General features: G+C 45.4%; 1 protein-coding gene across 1 annotated transcript in view; it reads right to left on the bottom strand.

Annotated features, from left to right (window-relative positions):
* Nucleotides 1-20226, bottom strand: part of LOC139409221 (notch receptor 2) — a 59053-nt gene that overhangs the window by 6864 nt on the left and 31963 nt on the right. The window contains exons 3-28 of the mRNA XM_071154071.1: nucleotides 16638-16903; nucleotides 16002-16343; nucleotides 15513-15635; nucleotides 15112-15345; nucleotides 14802-14957; nucleotides 14467-14652; nucleotides 14262-14375; nucleotides 14050-14163; nucleotides 10792-11025; nucleotides 9925-10035; nucleotides 9617-9809; nucleotides 9192-9337; nucleotides 8938-9051; nucleotides 8709-8828; nucleotides 8468-8620; nucleotides 8052-8280; nucleotides 7613-7814; nucleotides 7319-7472; nucleotides 6151-6335; nucleotides 5934-6066; nucleotides 4950-5201; nucleotides 4732-4844; nucleotides 3722-4266; nucleotides 2743-3096; nucleotides 2485-2627; nucleotides 2057-2261 (exon numbers count right to left, since the gene is read on the bottom strand). Of these exons, the coding sequence (XP_071010172.1) occupies nucleotides 2057-2261; nucleotides 2485-2627; nucleotides 2743-3096; nucleotides 3722-4266; nucleotides 4732-4844; nucleotides 4950-5201; nucleotides 5934-6066; nucleotides 6151-6335; nucleotides 7319-7472; nucleotides 7613-7814; nucleotides 8052-8280; nucleotides 8468-8620; nucleotides 8709-8828; nucleotides 8938-9051; nucleotides 9192-9337; nucleotides 9617-9809; nucleotides 9925-10035; nucleotides 10792-11025; nucleotides 14050-14163; nucleotides 14262-14375; nucleotides 14467-14652; nucleotides 14802-14957; nucleotides 15112-15345; nucleotides 15513-15635; nucleotides 16002-16343; nucleotides 16638-16903 (5121 nt within the window). The remainder of the gene's footprint in view (nucleotides 1-2056; nucleotides 2262-2484; nucleotides 2628-2742; nucleotides 3097-3721; nucleotides 4267-4731; nucleotides 4845-4949; nucleotides 5202-5933; nucleotides 6067-6150; nucleotides 6336-7318; nucleotides 7473-7612; nucleotides 7815-8051; nucleotides 8281-8467; nucleotides 8621-8708; nucleotides 8829-8937; nucleotides 9052-9191; nucleotides 9338-9616; nucleotides 9810-9924; nucleotides 10036-10791; nucleotides 11026-14049; nucleotides 14164-14261; nucleotides 14376-14466; nucleotides 14653-14801; nucleotides 14958-15111; nucleotides 15346-15512; nucleotides 15636-16001; nucleotides 16344-16637; nucleotides 16904-20226) is intronic.

The following is a 20226-nucleotide window of genomic DNA, read 5'->3' as shown; positions in this document are numbered from 1 at the left end:
ACACCCCCGCTTTTTTAAAGGGTATCTGTGACCAACAGATGCATATTTTTATTTTTTTATTTATTTAACTAGGCAAGTCAGTTAAGAACAACTTCTTATGTTCAGGGGCAGAACGACAGCTCGGGATTTGAACTTGCAACCTTTCAGCTGCTAGTCCAACGCTCTAACCACTAGGCTACCCTGCCGCTGAATATCTGTATTCAGAGTAATGTGAAATCAATAGATTAAGGCCTAATGAATTTATTTCAATTGATTTCCTTATATGAACTGTAACTCAGTAAAATCTTTGAAATTGTTGTATGTTGCGTTCATATTTCGTTCAGTATATACAGTGCATTCGGAAAGTATTCAGACCCCTTGACTTTTTTCACATTTTGTTACATTACAGCCTTATTCTAAAATGGATTTAAAAAAAAAAAACATTATCCTCATCAATCTACACACAATACCCCATAATGACAAAGCGAAAACATTTTAAAAAAAATTGTTGCAAAACCAAAACAGGAATACCTTATTTACATAAGTATTCAGACCCTTTGCTATGAGACTTGAAATTGAGATCAGGTGCATCCTGTTTCCATTGATCATCCTTGAGATGTTTCTACAACTTTATTGGAGTCCACCTGTGGTACATTCAACTGATTAGACATGATTGGAAAGGGACACACCTGTCTCTATAAGGTCCCACAGTTGACAGTGCATGTCAGAGCAAAAACCATGAAATCAAGCCATGAGGTCGAAGGTATTGTCTGTAGATCTCCGAGACAGGATTGTGTCGAGGGACAGATCTGGGGAAGGGTACCAAAAAGTGTCTGCAGTATTGAAGGTCCCCAAGAACACAGTGGCCTCCATCATTCTTAAATGGAAGAAGTTTGGAACTACCAAGATCCTTCCTAGAGCTGTCCGCCCGGTAAAACTGTGCAATTGGGGGAGAAGAGCCTTGGTCAGGGAGGTGACCAAGAACCCGATGGTCACTCTGACAGAGCTCCAGGGTTCCTCTGTGGAGATGGGAGAACCTTCCAGAAGGACAACCATCTCTGCAGCACACCACAAATCAGGCCTTTATGGTAGAGTGGCCAGACAGAAGCCACTCCTCAGTAAAAGGCACATGACAGCCCGCTTGGAGTTTGCCAAGAGGCCTCTAAAGGACTCTCAGACCATGAGGAACAAGATTCTCTGGTCTGATGAAACCAAGATTGAACTATTTGAACTTAAAGCGTCACGTCTGGTTGAAACCTGGCATCATGCTATGGGGATGTTTTTCAGCGGCAGGGACTGGGAGACTAGTCAGGATCAAGGGAAAGACGAACGGCATAAAGTACAGAGAGATCCTTGATGAAAACCTGCTCCAGAGCGCTCAGGACCTCAGACTGGGGCACCATCCAAAAGGCCTTTTGGTAGGCCGTCAATGTAAATAAGAATTTGTTCTTAACTGACTTGCCTAGTTAAATAAAGGTTCAATAAACATGTTTACAACCCTAAGCACACAACCAAAACAACGCAGGAGTGGCTTCAGGACTCTGAATGTCCTTGAGTGGTCCAACCAGAGCCCGGACTTGAACCTGATCGAACATCTCTGGAGAAACCTGAAAATAGCTGTGCAGAGACGCTCCCCATCCAACCTGACAGAGCTTGAGAGGATCTGCAGAGAAGAATGGGAGAAATTCCCCAAATACAATTATGCCAAGCTTGTAACGTCATACCCAAGAAGACTTGAGGCTGTAATCGCTGCCAAAGGTGCTTCAATGAAGTGAAGGGTCTGAATACTTATGTAAATGTGATTTCATTATTTTTTTTATATATACAAATATGCTAAAACAAAATGTTGCTTTGTCATTATGGGGTATTGTGTGTAGATTGATGAGGGAAAAAAACACATTTAATACATTTTAAAATAAGGATGTAAAGTAACAGAATGTGGAAAAAGTCAAGGGGTCTGAATACTTTTCGAATGCACTGTATATATGGACCATACGCAGGCCCTGGTCAGAAGTAGTGCACTGTACAGGGAATAGGGTGCCATTTCGGACGCAACCTTTGTCTTTTCTACACTCACTTCATGCCGAAGTCGTCCTGGCCCAGGGGCTCTCTCCTCTTGTCGTCTTTCTTGGCCAGGAAGCCATCGGGGAGCCAGAGGATGCTGTGTTTGCGTTTCCTCTTGGCGGCCAGCACACCCAGCACCAGGATGAGCAGGATGATGACAGCTGCTCCCACAGCCAGGTACAGCATGAAGGGGGGCTTCTGGGGGTCCATATGGTCACCTGGAGGAGGAGGAGACATGGAACTCTTAACTAGGTGACGCTATCTGAAATGGGCTCTGCATTCAGAGCATGAGTAATGGAGGAAAGTGTCCATGTTTACCAAAGAACATGATAAGTGAGTTTAATCAGGTCTATAATCAAAGATAATAAAGTGTGTGCTGATGTAACATTACCATTAGGGTAGTTTAGAGGTGTCACAATGGGAAAAAGGAGAGGAACTTACTGTCGACAGAGACCACAGGGTAGGGCAGCGCAGACTTCAGGTACTCTGCAGCGATGAAGGATGCAGCCAGCTCTGTGCTGGAGAAACAGTCCATGGAGCTCTCAGCACACTCTCGGTTATCGATCTCCAGGTAAACCTTAGACCTGCAACAAACAAAACTTTGGTTAGGCTTACTTCACAACATGGAGGACTATACACACTTAATCTTATCTAGCAGTGAAAGAGAGAGAGACAGTCAGGATAAAGACATTTCCTTACCCGATAACCTCCTTGTCCAGCTCCCGTTTGCCTCTACGTTTCATTGTAGCAGACTGTCCTTCAATGGTGTTGTCGTGCTCCAGGCCATAGTAAGGATACACCATGAGTTTCTGCTGGGCGTCCATCTTAACACGGAGGTTGGTGTGCAGCAGGGTTCCCAGGGAGCGCAGGAAGCCTCTCACGTCTCCCAGCAGCTCCTCAGGCTGCAGTAACACTACGATCACCAGAGTGCCATCAACCACCTTAGCAGGGGTGTCCTCAGAGCAGTCCAGGCCATCCCAGCCACATGCCTCTGTGTTACAGCTCTTGTCACAGATCTTGTTGGCATAGTGGTCCGCACAGTAGTCATCATACCTGTAGATAGGAAAGGGGAGAGGGAGGGTTTATGGAATTTGGAAGACTCTAGGAGTTCCTATGGATTAAAAAGCATTTGAATCTGAATTTATTGTATACATTTTCTCATAATAATCTTAATAAGACATGTACACTCATTGGCCAGTTTATTAGGTTCACAATAATGGCTCACTCCTACAGACTGAGTCACTTGGCCGTGGCTTGTTATATAAAGCAGACAGGCATCAAGGTATTCAGTTACTGTTCGATTGAACGTTAGAATGGGCAAAATGGGTGATCAACAACACTGGACAATTGAGGAGTGGAAAAACACTGCCTGGTCCGATGAATCCCGGTTCTTGTTGCGTCATGGCTGATGAGTCAGGATTTGGCGTAAGCATAATGAGTCCATGGCCCCATCCCACCTGGTGTCAACAGTACAGGCTGGTGGAGGTGGTGTAATGGTTTGGGGAATGTTTTCCTGACACGCGTTAAGGTCCCTTGATACCAATTGAGCAACATTTCCATGCCCTGAAGAATTCAAGCTGTTCTGGCGGCAAAGGGGGGTTTGACCCAGTACTAGATGGGTGTACCTAATAAACATGTGTATTGATGTGTTTATGTTGTTAACAACTTTTGTACATACTTGCAGTAGGACTTTGTGCTCTCTTGACACTCAAAGCTGTCGAAGAGGCAGCCAGAGTTGTCACACTCGTGGTCACAGCGGCCGTTGCGGAACAGCTCCCAGCAGGGCACGGAGGCGGTGCAGTTGACCCATGGCCGGCGCCAATGTAAAGAACAGTCCCCTCCGTCCCACTGGCACTCATGGTTGTTGCACTGCGGGTCACACACCTTATCCCCGGACCGCTGCTCACACTCTACATAAGGGCAGGAGGGGGTGCGGGGGGTCTGGTCGAAGATGGCATTCTCACAGTGCCTGCCTGAGAAGTGGGCTGGGCAGCGACAGCTGTACTGGTATGGGTTGTGTGGGTCCTTCATACAGGTGCCTCCATTCAAACAGGGTCGGTTCTGGCAGCTGTGCACGGTCTCGCAGCGCGACCCACTGAAGCCTGGCTGGCAACGGCAGTGCAGCTGACCACCCTGAGAATCCTGGCAGTGCCCGCCGTTCTGACAACGCAGCTGGGCACAGTTGTAGCCCTCTACCTCTCCACAGTTGAAGCCAGTGAAACTCTGAGTAAAGAGATGAGACAGAGAAGGCGTCAGACATGTGAACTGACTGGCTGGACAGACACCTGTGGACTGGGTTTTACATTCATAACATACATTCCTGCAGTTGACTAGTCAGAAAACCTGTGAGAATGTTTGGTCTCTTCCTAGAACACTGCTGTTTCTCAGTCATACCTGAACTATGTTGTCTCGCCCTCTGAAGCAAAGGTAAGAATAAGGAGGAGGAGAATGGTTAGTAGTTAGGAAAACAAGCCAGTAGTGAAAGAATAGACACTCAGCCACTCAATCCATAGCTACATTTGAGGTAAATACAATGTTATACAGCACAATGCAATATCAATGGGGCTGCCAATCCATTCAAAAGAAAGAGATAAAGATCAGCAAGCTGGTACATGGAGTACTTAGAAACACAGCAGTCATTGGAAAACCAACATTATAAAAGGGTAGAGTAACATTATAATGACTTACTGGTTGACAGGTGCATGAGTATCCATGCACTGAGCTCATGTTCATGGAACAGGTGCCACTGTTATGGCACGGCTTAGACTGGCACAGATCCACCATGGACTCACAGAGGCGTCCTAAAAAAGAGACCGCTGTCATGTTACACAGCATGAGTGTGGGGTAAGCTAGATAACAGTTGTTGATGTGTCTTATAACATATACAGAGGGGTGTAGTTCTCTACCGGTGTAGCCCAGGCGACAGCGGCACTGGTAGTCGTTGGCCAGCTGCACACAGTCCAGGCTGCCAGGAGAGTGACAGGGTCCAGAGAGACACTCGTTGACGTCCCCCTCACAGTGTTCCCCAGCGAAGCCAGGGGGGCAGGAGCAGGTGTAGCGGCCCACCCCATCCATACACTGGCCCCCGTTCAGACAGCGAGGCCCCCAGGAGCCAGGCTTGGGAGCACAGTCGTCCATGTTCACCTCACACTGAACACCTACAGAGGGGGAGAGGAGAGAGAGGAAAGAGAGAGGGGGAAAAGAAAGGAAAGAGAGAGGAAAGAGAGAGGGGAAAGAGAGAGGAAAGAGAGAGGGGAAAGAGAGAGGAAAGAGAGAGAGGAAAGAGAGAGAGGAAAGTGAGTGTGGAAAGAGAGTGTGGAAAGAGAGAGGGGAAAGAGAGAGGGGAAAGAGAGAGGGGAAAGAGAGAGGGGAAAGAGAGAGGGGAAAGAGAGTGTGGAAAGAGAGAGGAAAGTGAGTGTGGAAAGAGAGTGTGGAAAGAGAGAGGAAAGTGAGTGTGGAAAGAGAGTGTGGAAAGAGAGAGAGGAAAGAGAGAGGGGAAAGAGAGAGGAAAGAGAGTGTGGAAAGAGAGAGGGGAAAGAGACGAAAGAGAGAGGGGAAAGAGAGAGGAAAGAGAGTGGGGAAAGAGAGTGGGGAAAGAGAGTGGGGAAAGAGAGTGGGGAAAGAGAGAAGGGAAAGAGAGAGGGGAAAGAGAGAGGTGAAAGAGAAAGGAAAGAGAGAGGGGAAAGAGAAAGGAAAGAGAGAGGGGACAGAGAGAGGAAAGAGAGAGGAAAGAGAGAGGAAAGAGAGAGGAAATGGAGAGGGGAAAGAGAGGAAAGACCATCAGTTGAGGTCAGAGTTGTAGTTGTACATTATGTAAAACCAATGTGCCAGAAAACAAGAGAGCGAAAGAGATAGATAAAACTAGAAATAATCTTCTGGTATCTGCTTACCATGTGTACCAGGTGGGCAGGCGCAGGAGAAGCGGTTGATGAGGTTGATGCAGGTTCCTCCATGACGACAAGGGTTAGAGTGACACTCATCTACGTCATACTCACAGTTCACCCCCTGGTAGCCAGCCTTGCACTGGAACAGAGACACATTGTTAGATGTTCTCACTCACACACCCACACACCCACACACACACACACACACACACAAAAAACTTACCATACACTCATATGTGCCCTGGTAGTCCATGCAGGTGGCTCCGTTGCGGCAGGGGTTAGACTGGCACTCGTCCACAGTCTTGTCACAGTAGCTGCCTGTGTAGCCAGGCTGGCACTGACACTGGTGGGCATTACCGACGTTCACACAGCGACCCATGTGCTTACACACCATCTCCACTGGAATACCTGACAGACACACACACAACATATTAGCCATAATCAGCATGGTTTACTTAAGCAATATGGCCCGAGGAGGTGTGGTATATGGCCAATATATCACAGCTAAGGACTGTTCATATGCACGACGCAATGTGGAGTGCCTGAAAAAAGCCCTTAGCCGTGGTATTTTGGCGATATACCCTGAGGTGCCTTATTGCTATTATAAACTGGTTTCCAATGTAATTAAAGCAGTACAAATACATGTTTTATCATACCCATGGTATACGGTCTCATATACCACGGCTTCCAGCCAACCAGCATTCAGGCCTTGAACCACCCAGTTTATAACACGGGTATGACGAAATATTTAGTTTTCCTGCTCTAATTATGTTGGCAACCAGTTTCTAATAGCAATAAGGTTCCTCGGGGGTTTGAGATATATGGCCAATACACCCATAGCTGTGGCACTCTGCGATGCGTCTTGCATAAGAACAGCCCATAGCCATGTATATTGGCCATATACCACACCTCTTTGGGCCTTATTGCTTAAATATACCACGGCTGTCAGCCAATCAGTGTTCAGGGTTCGAACCACCCAGTTTATAAATACCTTTATATCGTCATGTTCTTTATATACATCCATCTGTCTTTGTAAACATTTCATTTTATTAAAGGGATAGTTTGGTATTTTGGCAATGAGGCCGTTTATCTACTTCCCCAGAGTCTGATGAACTCGTGGAGACCATTTTTATGTATCTGCATGCAGTTTGAAGGAAGTTGATAACAAGTCATCGCTAGTTAGCACTGGCTCGCAAAACTACCTTTAACTTCCTTCATAGTGGACGCAAATACATAAAAATGGTTAATCTGGTTATTCTAGGGAAGTAGATAGTGGGCCTCATTGCCAAAATCCTGAACTTTCCCTTTGGTTGACTGTGGGCTATTTGACCGTTTACTGAGAGAGGTTACTGAATAAAACACAGTGGATTGTAGAGACATGGAATGCTCACCATTCCGAGCAGCATAGTCCTGACAGGACATGTTGGGGACATCACAGTACAGACCAGTCCAGCCCACAGGACAGTGACATGACCAGGTGGTCTGTGACTGGGAACAGGACCCTCCGTTCCTGCACAGTGGCTGGCTACACAAGTTCACAAAGTTCTGCAATGGGACAAATGGAGTAGGAAATGTTAGTGTTGAGTTTCATATGAAGAACCAGACAAAGAGAGATGTTATAATCAGATAACTTTAAGTCATTTTTCATTTTCAGTTCAACACCGTTTTACACATTCTCTCTCTACCTGGCAGTTCTGCCCGTTGTAGCCCACAGGGCAGGTGCAACGGTAGGATCCTAGGCCGTCTGTACAGGTCCCTCCGTTCTTACAGGGCTGAGAGTCACACTCATTCTGCTCATACTGACAGAAGGTCCCGTAGAAACCAGGACGACAACGACACGAGAAGGTGTTGATGTCGTCAACACAGGTCCCGTTATTCAGACAGGAACTGAGGGAAAGAGGGAGAGAGAGAGAGAGAGAGAGAGAAACAAAGATATGTGGTCATTCATGATGGAAGTCGTTGCGTTTTGCAACGGAAATCAATTTTCAATACTTGTTACTAAATGCGTCCCAGTCCACATGTAGCCACATATCAAAAAAGAAAACTCATTGAAGAATAATTTTGAGTGAATCAACTTCAAACACTTTAACACAGTGACTGTAGTTATAGTCCTTTGTAACCCACCTCTCAGTGCATTCTGGGATGTTGTGTTCACATAGGATTCCGTCGAAACCTGGCCGGCACTCGCAGACGAAGCTGTTGACGTAGTCCCGGCACACGGCTCCGTTCCGGCACGGCTGACTGGCACACTCATCCATCTCTGCCTCACAGCGCTCCCCATCAAACCCTGGCCGGCAGTCACAGGAGAACCCTCCCACTCCATCCACACAGGAACCGCCATTCAGACACGGGTCTGGGAGAGAGCAAGAGAGAGACAAGAAGTTCAACAGACCCACAATAGAAGCTGTTTGTGAAGATCGATACATTAGCTCCAGAGGAGTACAGTACACAAGATGCTCATAGAGAATATACACAATATGTAGTGTGAGTATGCTTGGGCTATCCGTGGGAGTATGCACAAGAGCTGGGTGATAACTCACTGGGGGAGCAGTCATCGATGTTGGTTTGGCAGTTGAGACCGCTGTAGCCTGGCTGACACTTGCACACGTAACTGCCCTGGCTGTTGATGCAACGGGCGCTGTTCTGACACGGGTTCTTCCTGCACTCATCCACATCCTCAGTGCAACGAGGGCCTATTCAAACATCCCATTTTAATGAACATCATGGTAGAAAATCTCCCCAACACACACTCACACCTTTACCCTCTGTGTGAATACCCACCTTGCCAGCCGCTGGGACATCTACAGGTGTAAAAGGTGTAGTCTGGGGTTGGCTGACACACACCTCCCCGCTCACATGGATGAGACGCACAGGGAACCAACTCCTCCTCACAGTGTTTTCCTGTGGACACAATATTGTTCATATCCAAAATGGCCATGACACAATCAACGTCAGCTCCACCAGAGGGAATATGTCCTGGGTAGTACCGTAGAGCGGATGGTATTGTTACCTGAGTACGGAGCGGCACACAGGCAGGTGTAGCTGTTGACTCCGTCCACACAGGTACCATGGTTCTCACACGGGCTTGATGCACACTCCTCTATGTTGACCTCGCAATTCACACCTGAGGGGAAAGGGAGGAAGGAAATTTGTGGGTTTTTAAATAAAACAGCGAACAGAATAACACTTTACTCTATTGAGGACTGCAGTTTAATGGGATCATCTGTATAATGAATAAAGGATTTAGAAAAGCCTGATTCAGACCTGTGAATCCGGGGCGACACTGGCAGGAGTATCCATTGAGTCTGTCCACACAGCTGCCACTGTGCTGGCAGGGGCTGGACTGACACTCATCCTTCTCCTGGTCACAGTGCTGCCCCACCCAGCCAGACTCACACTCACAATGGTACCTACACACAGGCCAAGGGAGGGAGTAGGGGTTCATGACAGACAGAGAGTAACCTAAAGTATGCATTTGTATCATATGAACTATGTGTTGGAGCCCAGGAAGATCAGCTGACGTCATGGTGTCAGCTAATGGGGCTACTAATACAATTCAACATTTCCATTCATATAACCTGAAATCATATATGTCGATGGGTAGGAAAAATGACTCAAAAATGACTCAAGAAAGAGTGATAGAGAGCTAGAGTGACAGAGAGAAATAGATAAGGTGAGGAGAGGCGTACCCGCTCTGCTGCTCTACACAGTCTCCGTGCACACAGGGCCGGGGGGCACAGTGGTCGGTGCCAGAGTGGCACAGGGGGCCGTGGGTGCCAGGGGGGCACTGGCAGATGAAGCCGTTCACCTTGTCTACACATGTGCCCCCACTCATACACGGGCTGGAATTACACTCATTGATGTCCACGTCACATTTTGCACCTGAGAGAAATAATTCAGAAATGACTTAATTAATTCACTGGAACAATCAGGCATGTACTGTCATTAACATGAAGAAGCATCTGATTAGTTGAGAGGGGAAAGTGTGTGTGTTTACCTGTGTACCCTGGAGCACAGACACATTTGTACTCGTTGATCCCATCCTGGCACTCTCCATACTCACAGGGGTTACTGGCGCAGTCATCAACATTGATCTCACAGTTCACCCCTGAGAAGAAAACCAGAAGACAAACCATTTAGCTTTGAGTCAAATGTAAGAAAGGAAGGATGCATTTGGAAGCTTTTTGAATAGGCACTCCATTACATTGGCTGCAGTTCTAATGGCATCCACCAGGGGGAGCAGTGGACTAGCTGACCATGTTTAAAGGGTGTGTTACAAAGACAGTGAGCTAGCTGAGCGAGTGAAAGTATGTGTGACCTAAGCTGTCTCCTGCGTGTGTGTGTACAGTACCAGTGCACTGGCCTGCACAAATCCCCCAGGCCAGGGCAGCGTACTGGGCAGAGCAGAGCTGGGCCTACCCTTATGACTGATCCCCTCCTGTCTGGGTGCTCTGAGCTGAGAGCTCTGCTCTACCCTGCTGGAAGCCACTTCTACTCCACAGAATAGAGTAGAAGCTGCTGGTGTTTCAAGTTCACAGGAGCACAGCACAGAGCTTTGGGGCTGACAGCACTGAGTGAGTAGCAGTTAAAGGGTCAGTTGGAGATACATAACAAACACCAATTAAGTCATGGTCTTCTACAGTTTCACAAACTAGAAATCAGTCATGGTCTAGAGTCTAGACCAAAGTTTCACAAATAGATTGCAGACAGAGATGCACCGTCCACACCGCACAGTGTATGTGAGTTTTTTTGTTTGCCCAAACATTCTGTTATTGCACTGGTTTCCTCTTTATTACGAAAATTTTTGTAACCCAAAAACAAAGAAATACGATAAATATTTCACCCATTCTTTCGCTGCGCTCACCTGAGGTGCCAGGCAGACAGTTGCACTGGTACTTGTTGACCAGGTCGATGCAGCGTCCGCGGTTCTGGCAGGGGAGGCTGTGGCACTCCATGACCTGGATGTTACATATGGAGCCGGTGTAGCCCGGGTCGCAGTCACAGGAGAAGGTGGCGATGCCATCACGACACACACCATGGTGGCAGGGCTCCGGGTCACAGTCATCTATGTTCTCTTTACACAGTGGCCCATAGAAGCCTGGGGAGAGAAACCACACATTGAGTAATGGTTAAATATTCCCTGTGTTAAAGCTTTAGTTTAGACATCATGGTTTTAACATGCAAGAAATGTATATACATATACAGTTGAAGTCGGAAGTTCACATACACTTATTTTGGAGTCATTTAAACTAGTTTTTCAACCACTCCACAAATGTCTTGTTAACAAACTATAGTTTTGGCAAGTCGGTTAGGACATCTACTTTGTGCATGACACAAGTCACTTTTCCAACAATTGTTTACAGACAGATTATTTCACTATATTTTTCAGTGGGTCAGATGTTTACATACACTAAGTTGACTGCGCCTTTAAACAGCTTGGAAAATTCCTGGCTTTAGAAGCTTCTGATAGGCTAATTGACATTATTTGAGTCAATTGGAGGTCCACCAGTGGATTTTAAGGCCTACCTTCAAACTCAGTGCCTCTTTGCTTGACATCAAGTGAAAATCAAAAAGAAATCTTGTGGACCTCCACAAGTCTGGTTCATCCTTGGGAGTAATTTCCAAACGCCTGAAGGTACCACGCTCATCTGTACAAACAATAGTACGCAAGTATAAACACCATGGGACCACGCAGCCGTCATACCGCTCAGAAAGGAGACTCTTTCTGTCTCCTAGAGATTAACGTACTTTGATGCGAAAAGTGCAAATCAATCCCAGAACAACAGCAAAGGACCTTGTAAAGATCCTGGAGGAAACAGGTACAAAAGTATCTATATCCACAGTAAAACGAGTCCTATATCGACATAACCTGAAAGGTCACTCAGCAAGGAAGAAGCCACTGCTCCAAAACCGCCACGGGGGTGGCAGCATCATGTTGTGGGGGTGCTTTGCTGCAGGAGGGACTGGTGCGCTTCACAAAATAGATGGCATCACGAGGCAGGAAAATTATGTGGATATATTGAAGCAACATCTCAAGACATCAGTCAGGAAGTTAAAGCTTGGTCGCAAATGGGTCTTCCAAATGGGCAATGACCCCAAGCATACTTCCAAAGTTGTGGCAAAATGGCTTAAGGACAAAAAAGTCAAGGTATCGGAGTGGCCATCACAAAGCCCTGACCTCAATCCTATAGAAAATTTGTGGGCAGAACTGAAAAAGTGTGGGCAAGCAAGGAGGCCTACAAACCTGACTCAGTTACACCAGCTCTGTCAGGAGGAATGGGCCAAAATTCACCCAACTTATTGTTGGAAGCTTGTGGAAGGCTACCCAAAATGTTTGACCCATGTTAAACAATTTAAAGGCAATGCTACCAAATACTAATTGAGTGTATGTAAACTTCTGACCCACTGGGAATGTGATGAAAGAAATAAAATATTAAATAAATCACTCTCTACTATTATTGACATTTCACATTCTTAAAATAAAGTGGTGATCCTAACTGACCTAAGACAGATAATTTTTACTAGGATTAAATGTCAGGAATTGTGAAAAACTGAGTTAAAATGTATTCGGCTAAGGTGTATGTAAACTTCCGACTTCAACTGTGTATATATATATATATATTTGCTATATATATATATATATTTGCTATATATATATATATATATATATATATATATATATATATATATATATATATATATATATATATATATATATATATACACACACACACACACACACACACACACACACACACACACACACACACACACACACACACACACACACACACACAGTACCAGTCAAAAGCTTGGACACGCCTACTCATTCAAGGGTTTTTCGACATTTTACTATTTTCTACATTGTAGAATAATAGTGAAGACATCACAACTATGAAATAACACATATGGAATATTGTATTAACCAAAACAATAGTTATAAAATATATTTTGATTTGTTTATTTGAGATGATTCAAAGTAGCCACCCTTTGCCTTGATGACAGCTTTGCACATTCTTGGCATTCTCTCAACCAGCTTCATGAGGTAGTCACCCAGAGTGAATTTCAATTAACAGGTGTGTCTTGTTAAAAGTTCACTTGTGGAATTTCTTTCCTTCTTAATGCGTTTGAGACATTCAGTTGTGTTCTGACAGGGTACAGGTGTCTCAACGTCAACAGTGAACAGGCGACTCCGGGATGCTGGCCTTCTAGGCAGAATTCCTCTGTCCAGTATCTGTGTTCTTTTGCCCACCTTCATCTTTTCTATTTATTGGCCAGTCTGAGATATGGCTTTTTCTTTGCAACTCTGCCTAGAAGGCCAGCATCACGGAGTCGCCTCTTCACTGTTGACGTTGAGACTGGTGTTTTGCAGGTACTATTTAATGAAGCTGCCAGTTGAGAACTTGTGAGGCTTCTGTTTCTCAAACTAGACACTCTAATGTACTTGTCCTCCTGCTCAGTTGTGCACTGGGGCCTCCCAATCCTCTTTCTATTCTTGCTAGAGCCAGTTTGCGCTGTTCTGTGAAGGAAATGGTACACAGCGTTGTTCGAGATATTCAGTTTCTTGGCAATTTCTCGCATGGAATAGCCTTAATTTCTCAGAACAAGAATAGACTGACGAGTTTCAGAAGAAAGGTCTTTGTTTCTGGCCATTTTGAGCCTGTAATCGAACCCACAAATGCTGATGCTCCAGATACTCATCTAGTCTAAAGAAGGCCAGTTTTATTGCTTCTTTAAATCAGGACAACAGTTTTCAGCTGTGCTAACATAATTGCAAAAGGGTTTTCTAATGATCAATTAGGTTTTTAAAATGATAAACTTGGATTAGTTAACACACCGTGCCATTGGAACACAGGAGTGATGGTTGCTGATAATGGGCCTCTGTATCTACACCTATGTAGATATTCCATTAAAACAAATCTGCCGTTTCCTGCTACAAAAGTAATTTACAACATTAACAACGTCTACACTGTATTTCTGAACAATTTGAGGTTATTTTAATGGACAAAAAAATGTGCTTTTCTTTCAAAAACAAGGACATTTCTAAGTGACCCCAAACCTTTGAACATTAGTGTGCACACACACACACACGCACACATGCACGCGCACGCGCGGTTAGTACCTTCAGCACATTCACACTCGTATCCGTTGGGTCGGTCGATACACTTGGCCCCGTTGAGGCAGGGCGTGCTGGAACACTCGTCAATGTCGATCTGACACATCTCCCCACTGAATCCTAAAGGCCAGGGATGGAACTCAGCGTCAAATACTGTAGCTAGACACCTTCTGAAACACTATTGAGAAATGAATTTGATTAGAAAAAGGCAGACGAACCTAGAGGGCACTGGCAGACGTAGCGTTTGACTTGATCCAGACAGATCCCTTGGTTCAGACATGGAGAGCTGGCACACTCGTTGATGTCAATCTCACAGTGTGTTCCCTCAAATCCTGGAAACAGAGAGAGAATATTACACAACAGTATTGTGTGTGTGTATGTGTGTGTGAGAAAGAGAGATAGGGAATCACTGATCACACTTACCTTCCATACAGATGCAGCTGTAGTCTCCTATGCGGTCCAGACAGGTGCCATCGTTCTGGCAGGGGCTGGAGACACACTCATTGATGTCTGTCTCACAGCGAGGCCCACCATAACCTCTTGCACAGTTACATGTGAACGAGCCATCCGTGTTCACACACAATCCTCCATGCTCACAGGGGTTTGGACCTGAGGGGAAGCCTGAGAGGTTAGTTAAACAGAACTATAAAGGAGTACAGAAAGTATCAAACAGAGAGGAAGGATACTTCTTACAGAATAGTCTGTATAGTCTAATCACAAAACACTTTGGGCATCATGTGCTTTGATCTGTCCCTCACCAATGATGCACTCGTTGATGTCGTCATTGCAGGTGCTTCCCTTGTAGCCTGGGGCACAGTTGCAGTTGAACATGCCGTTGATGGGGTTGGTGTCGCACTGTGCCCCGTCCCTGCACGGGCTACTGATGCAGGCATCGTTCACGTGGCACAGCAAACCTGGCAGGGAATATTCAACAGTCACTTGGCCTGTGTTTTCTGTGCTTAAAGATTCCTCTTGGGGATTAATACACTATCTTTCTACTTATCCATTGATCAGTCTATAGGAGACAGCTGTATATGTCTACGCAGCAGACAGGCTGTTTGTCCACACCTGTCTTTCCGTAGGGGCAGACACAGAGGAAGGATGCCACACGGTCGATACAGGTGGAGCCCTTGGTGCAGGCAGCCGTAGCACAGTCATCTATGTTCTCAGAGCAGTCCAGGCCACTCCAGCCATTGACACACACACAGGTGTAGCTGCCCTGGATGTTGCTGCAGGTCCCCCCGTTCTGACACGTGTTGGGCTGCAGGCGACACTCATCCACATCCTCTGTACAGGACTGACCTGTAGGGGGTTGGGGGAAGAGAGTTGGACACGTGAGACAAGAGTAGAAAAAAGTCCCCCATTTAGACACAGAGAGAAACCACAGACAGACACAGAAACACAGACACTGAACAAAGAAGAAAAAAAGACAGACAGAAAAAAAATCATAGACTATTCTTTATACTTACCAGTCCATTCCGGGGGACATTTGCAATTGTAGGTATTAACGCCATCCATGCAGGTCCCTCCATTTCGGCAGTGATGGTCGGGGCAGTCGTCAATGTTGTTGTCACAGTTAGTCCCATTGAAACCTTCCATGAGAGTGTCAAAAATAGGAATGATACTTATTATTTCACTGCTATCAACCTGGCTGGCAACCTCTGTCATATCATGTATCAGTTATCATAGTGATAACAAGTTAGAATGTAAAAAGATAACATGGGCTATGGTTGACAGTGCTTGATTGTTGTGCCCATAGCTCTGCTGGGTACAGTAGGGTTTCAATACATGGTGAATAGTGTTGCAGCGCCAGCAGGATTCTAGTGCTTGCACCTCAAACATTGATTGCAACAATATGCTGCATGCATACAGGCCTCATGAAGCCGTTCTCTAGTTCTTTTCTCTCATTCTTTCTTTCTTTCCTTCCTTCCTTCCTTCCCTCCCTCGGTCTCTCTCACCTGGCAGGCAGTGGCACCAGTAGCTGGTCTCAGAAGTCTGGCGACACGTGCCCCCATTGAGGCAGGGCGAGGGGGCGCAGGGGATGTAGGGGGTCTCACAGTGGCGGCCGGTGAACCCGGGGGCGCAGTTACACCTGTAGGAGCCGGGAGTGTTGACACACGCCCCTTGGTTCTGACACACCGGGGCGGAGGCAGCACACTCGTCAGTGTCGTTGAGGCAGCGAGGACCCCAGTAGCCTGGAGGACAGGTACAGCTGAACTTGTCCCCGGACAGAGAGCTGCAGGTGCCTCCGTTAGCACAGGGTCCTGGTAGACAGGTGTCCACACGCTCACATCGTATGCCTGGATGCACAGGGAGAGAGAGAGAGAGAGAGATCTGTGGGCTTATATAAGGTTATAAAACAGAAAAATAGAGGAAACAGAGCCTCATGTCCTTGTAACCTTGGTTACTTATCATGACCACAACATACAGTACAGAGTTATGATCAATGCAAAGGCCAATAACTGTCCTGAACACGTGTACCAAACATATGACGACTAGTGGAAATAATGTATTGGGGTTTGGACTAGTGAACTGCACAGCACTTGTCAGGAATGGACTGTACAGTAGTACTTTTGAGTCAGAGAGGAGCTGACCTGTCCATCCGTGAGCACACTGGCACTTGTACTTGTCGAGGGAGAGCAAGGTGCAGACTCCTCTGTTGGCACAAGGGTTGTTGGGATAGCAGGTGGAGTTCTGGGGGGTCTGACAGTGCTGCCCGGTGTAGCCCAGGGGACAGGAGCAGGTGGGGCTGCCCGGGATGCCCAACACAGCCACTGAGCAGTTCCCTCCATTCAGACAGTAACCAGGATGACACGGGTCTTTGTGATGGCAGTACTCACCCAGGAAGCCTGCGGCACACCTGTAGACAGAGGACAATAGGTGTTTTCTCAGCTAGCTACTACATTAAAGACAGCATATTATCAGCTATAGAAACCTACACAACAAACACTATACATCAAAGAGGAAGAAAAGCAGTAATAGTGGACAGTACATGTCATAGTGTGAGAATCTTATATTGGAGAGGGTGTGTGTGATTCATACAGGGAAAATACTATTTGGACTAGTCATGTACATTTTGCTGGAGCTAAAACATTTGAAAAGAACTGAGCGGGGGAAAGGTTGACAGCAAGGTCAAGTTTTTGAAATATCAAAAAGCAGAAGGATGTGACGAGGTGGTTTTACATGGAAGTTACCCAAGTGGCAAAAACTAAAAACAAGAACAATCGTATGTGGAGTTGGACAAACACTTGGAACCTGTGTGTGTGTGTGTGTGTGTGTGTGTGTGTGTGTGTGTGTGTGTGTGTGTGTGTGTGTACTAGGTCACAAGACATAGGGAATACATTTCTCTTTTCTTCTCTCTCTGTAAAGTGATTTAATCACATGACGAACAGCACAGAGGGAATTACAATATTGCACAAGAGGAAAAATGAAAACCTGCACTCCACCCGTTCTATCCCCTACCCCTGTCCCACAACCCCCTACTTTCAATTTCCGCTTCTCTCGGTCTGACATTTCCTTCTCAGTTTGTCTCTTTCTATTTGGCAGTGTAATTTGTACTGTAGTCAGCTAGACGTGTGTATTTAAGTCTCGTATTTTGTCTTGGTTGTGTCTGTATTTTCTAAAGCTCTATCTGCGGGTTGTGGTCAGAGACTGATGTTGAAGCATCATCAGTGGTCAGTCACCCTGCTCTAGACAGACACTGTCTCAGGGGCCTTTTGCTCCTCAGTGCTGTTGAGTGTGTGTGTCTGGCACACTGCCGACATATTGTGGAGAGACTCTCAGCCATAGAGTGAACTGCTGCCTCAGATACAGGCCACCACACCTATCTCCCTGAGGAGGCTCAGGTAACAGACGACAGGAACACAAACACAGCCTTTTCACATCTCACCCCCCCCATACTAGAGGTCGACCGATTAATCGGAGTGGCAGAATTTTTTTGTACACCTTTATTTAATCTTTATTTAACTAGGCAAGTCAGTTAAGAACACATTCTTATTTTCAATGACGGCCTATGAACTGTGGGTTAACTGCCTCGTTCAGGGGCAGAACGACAGATTTTCACCTTGTCAGCTCGGGGGATCCAATCTTGCAACCTTACAGTTAACTAGTCCAACGCAATAACGACCTGCCTCTTGTTGCACTCCACAAGGAGACTGCCTGTAAATTGCTAGCTAGCATTAAACTTATCTTATAAAAAACAATCAATCAATCATAATCACTAGTTAACTACACATGGTTGATGATATTACTAGATATTATCTAGCGTGTCATGTATAATCTGACTGAGCATACAAGTATCTAAGTATCTGACTGAGCAGTGGTAGGCAGAAGCAGGCGCGTAAACATGAATTCAAACAGCACTTTCGTACATTTTGCCAGCAGCTCTTCGTTGTGCGTCAAGCATTGTGCTGTTCATGACTTCAAGCATATCAACTCCCGAGATGAGGCTGGTGTAACTGAAGTGAAATGGCTGGCTAGTTAGCTCGCGCTAATAGCGTTTCAAACGTCACTCGCTCGCTCTGAGCCTTGGAGTGGTTGTTTCCCTTGCTCTGCATGGGTAACGCTGCTTCGAGGGTGGCTGTTGTCATTGTGTTCCTGGTTTAAGCCCAGGGAGGAGCGAGGAGAGGGACGGAAGCTATACTGTTACACTGGCAATACTAAAGTGCCTATAAGAACATCCAATAGTCAAAGGTTAATGAAATACAAATGGTATAGAGGGAAATAGTCCTATAATTCCAATAATAACTAGAACCTAAAACTTCTTACCTGGGAATATTGAATACTCATGTTAAAAGGAACCACCAGCTTTCATATGTTCTCATGTTCTGAGCAAGGAACTTAAACGTTAGCTTCCTTACATTGCAAATATTGCACTTTTACTTTCTTCTCCAACACTGTTTTTGCATTATTTAAACCAAATTGAACATGTTTCATTATTTATTTGAAGCTAAATTGATTTTATTGATGTATTATATTAAGTTAAAATAAGTGTTCATTCAGTATTGTTGTAATTGTCATTGTGTCGCGCTGCATGAGGCATAATCGGTCGACCTCTACCCCATACACACAGTTTTTCAAACCGGTAATATTTTTTCCCCTGCAGATAATTGACAGACAAACATGCAGGACCACAGTAAATGAGAATAATTTGAATCTTTTTTAAATAGAGTCTCACACGTACTATATTTATTCTGAACTAAATGCAGCTTGAAAATATTAGGTTGAGAGAGCATGGGAAACTCCGGCTGTCATGATTAATGACAGAGAGAAGCCCAGAATAGATCAATAGAAAGTGTGTAAGTGTTGTCTTCACCCAAGTATTCATCACACAGTCCGAGGGTTCACACACCTGTTTTAACACACTTGTTGTTTCACACACACAACCTCTAGAAAGACAAGGAAAACAGATCTTCAAAGAGCTGTGACACAGACTTCTTCACCTCACCTCTCTCCGATTGGACATGCTCCACAGGCATAGCTACTTCCCCAGAACTCCTCCCCATCCCTCCAGCTTGTCTCCTCCCTGTCTCAGCACTTCTCTCCAGTTACACTATCCACACCATCGACAGGCTGTACTAAGAGGTATCGCAACAATACTAATGCCCTGGGAATGTGCACTCCCCTCTACTCCATGACAACCTCTCAACCCTCTGAAAGAATGATGACACGGCCCCTGCTCCCCTAACATAGATCACATTAGCAGCCTGTCAAACAAAGCCGACCATGTCCACGTTAGTGTTCGTTTTATGTTTCAGCAGTAAGACCTATACTGTATGATTAAAGGGAACAATATGTTTTACTGTGTAGATGGCTATAAACTAATGTGCACTTATTTGAAAAATCTGTCTGAAATTCAACAGTGTTGAAAGAAAAGATGACATAAATTTGATTGAATTAAATTGGGATTATCAAACCGGTGTTGACTAAATGAAATGTCACAGCGTCAGCGATACATAGGTTGTCCTTCAGGTTTTTGTGCTCTATTCAATATACACTGAACAAAAATATAAACACAACATGTCAAGTGTTGATCCCATGTTTCATGAGTGAAAATGAAAGATACCAGAAATGTTCCATACACACAAAAAGCTTATTTCAATAAAATGATGTGCACAAATGTGTTTACATCCCTGTTACTGAGCATTTCTCCTTTGCCAAGATAATCCATCCATCTGACAGGTG

The sequence above is a fragment of the Oncorhynchus clarkii genome, chromosome 5 (genome assembly GCF_045791955.1).
Source record: "Oncorhynchus clarkii lewisi isolate Uvic-CL-2024 chromosome 5, UVic_Ocla_1.0, whole genome shotgun sequence".
NCBI lineage: Eukaryota > Metazoa > Chordata > Actinopteri > Salmoniformes > Salmonidae > Oncorhynchus > Oncorhynchus clarkii.
The sequence above is the reverse complement of the archived record's forward strand: the minus strand, read 5'-3'. Positions and strand labels throughout refer to the sequence as shown.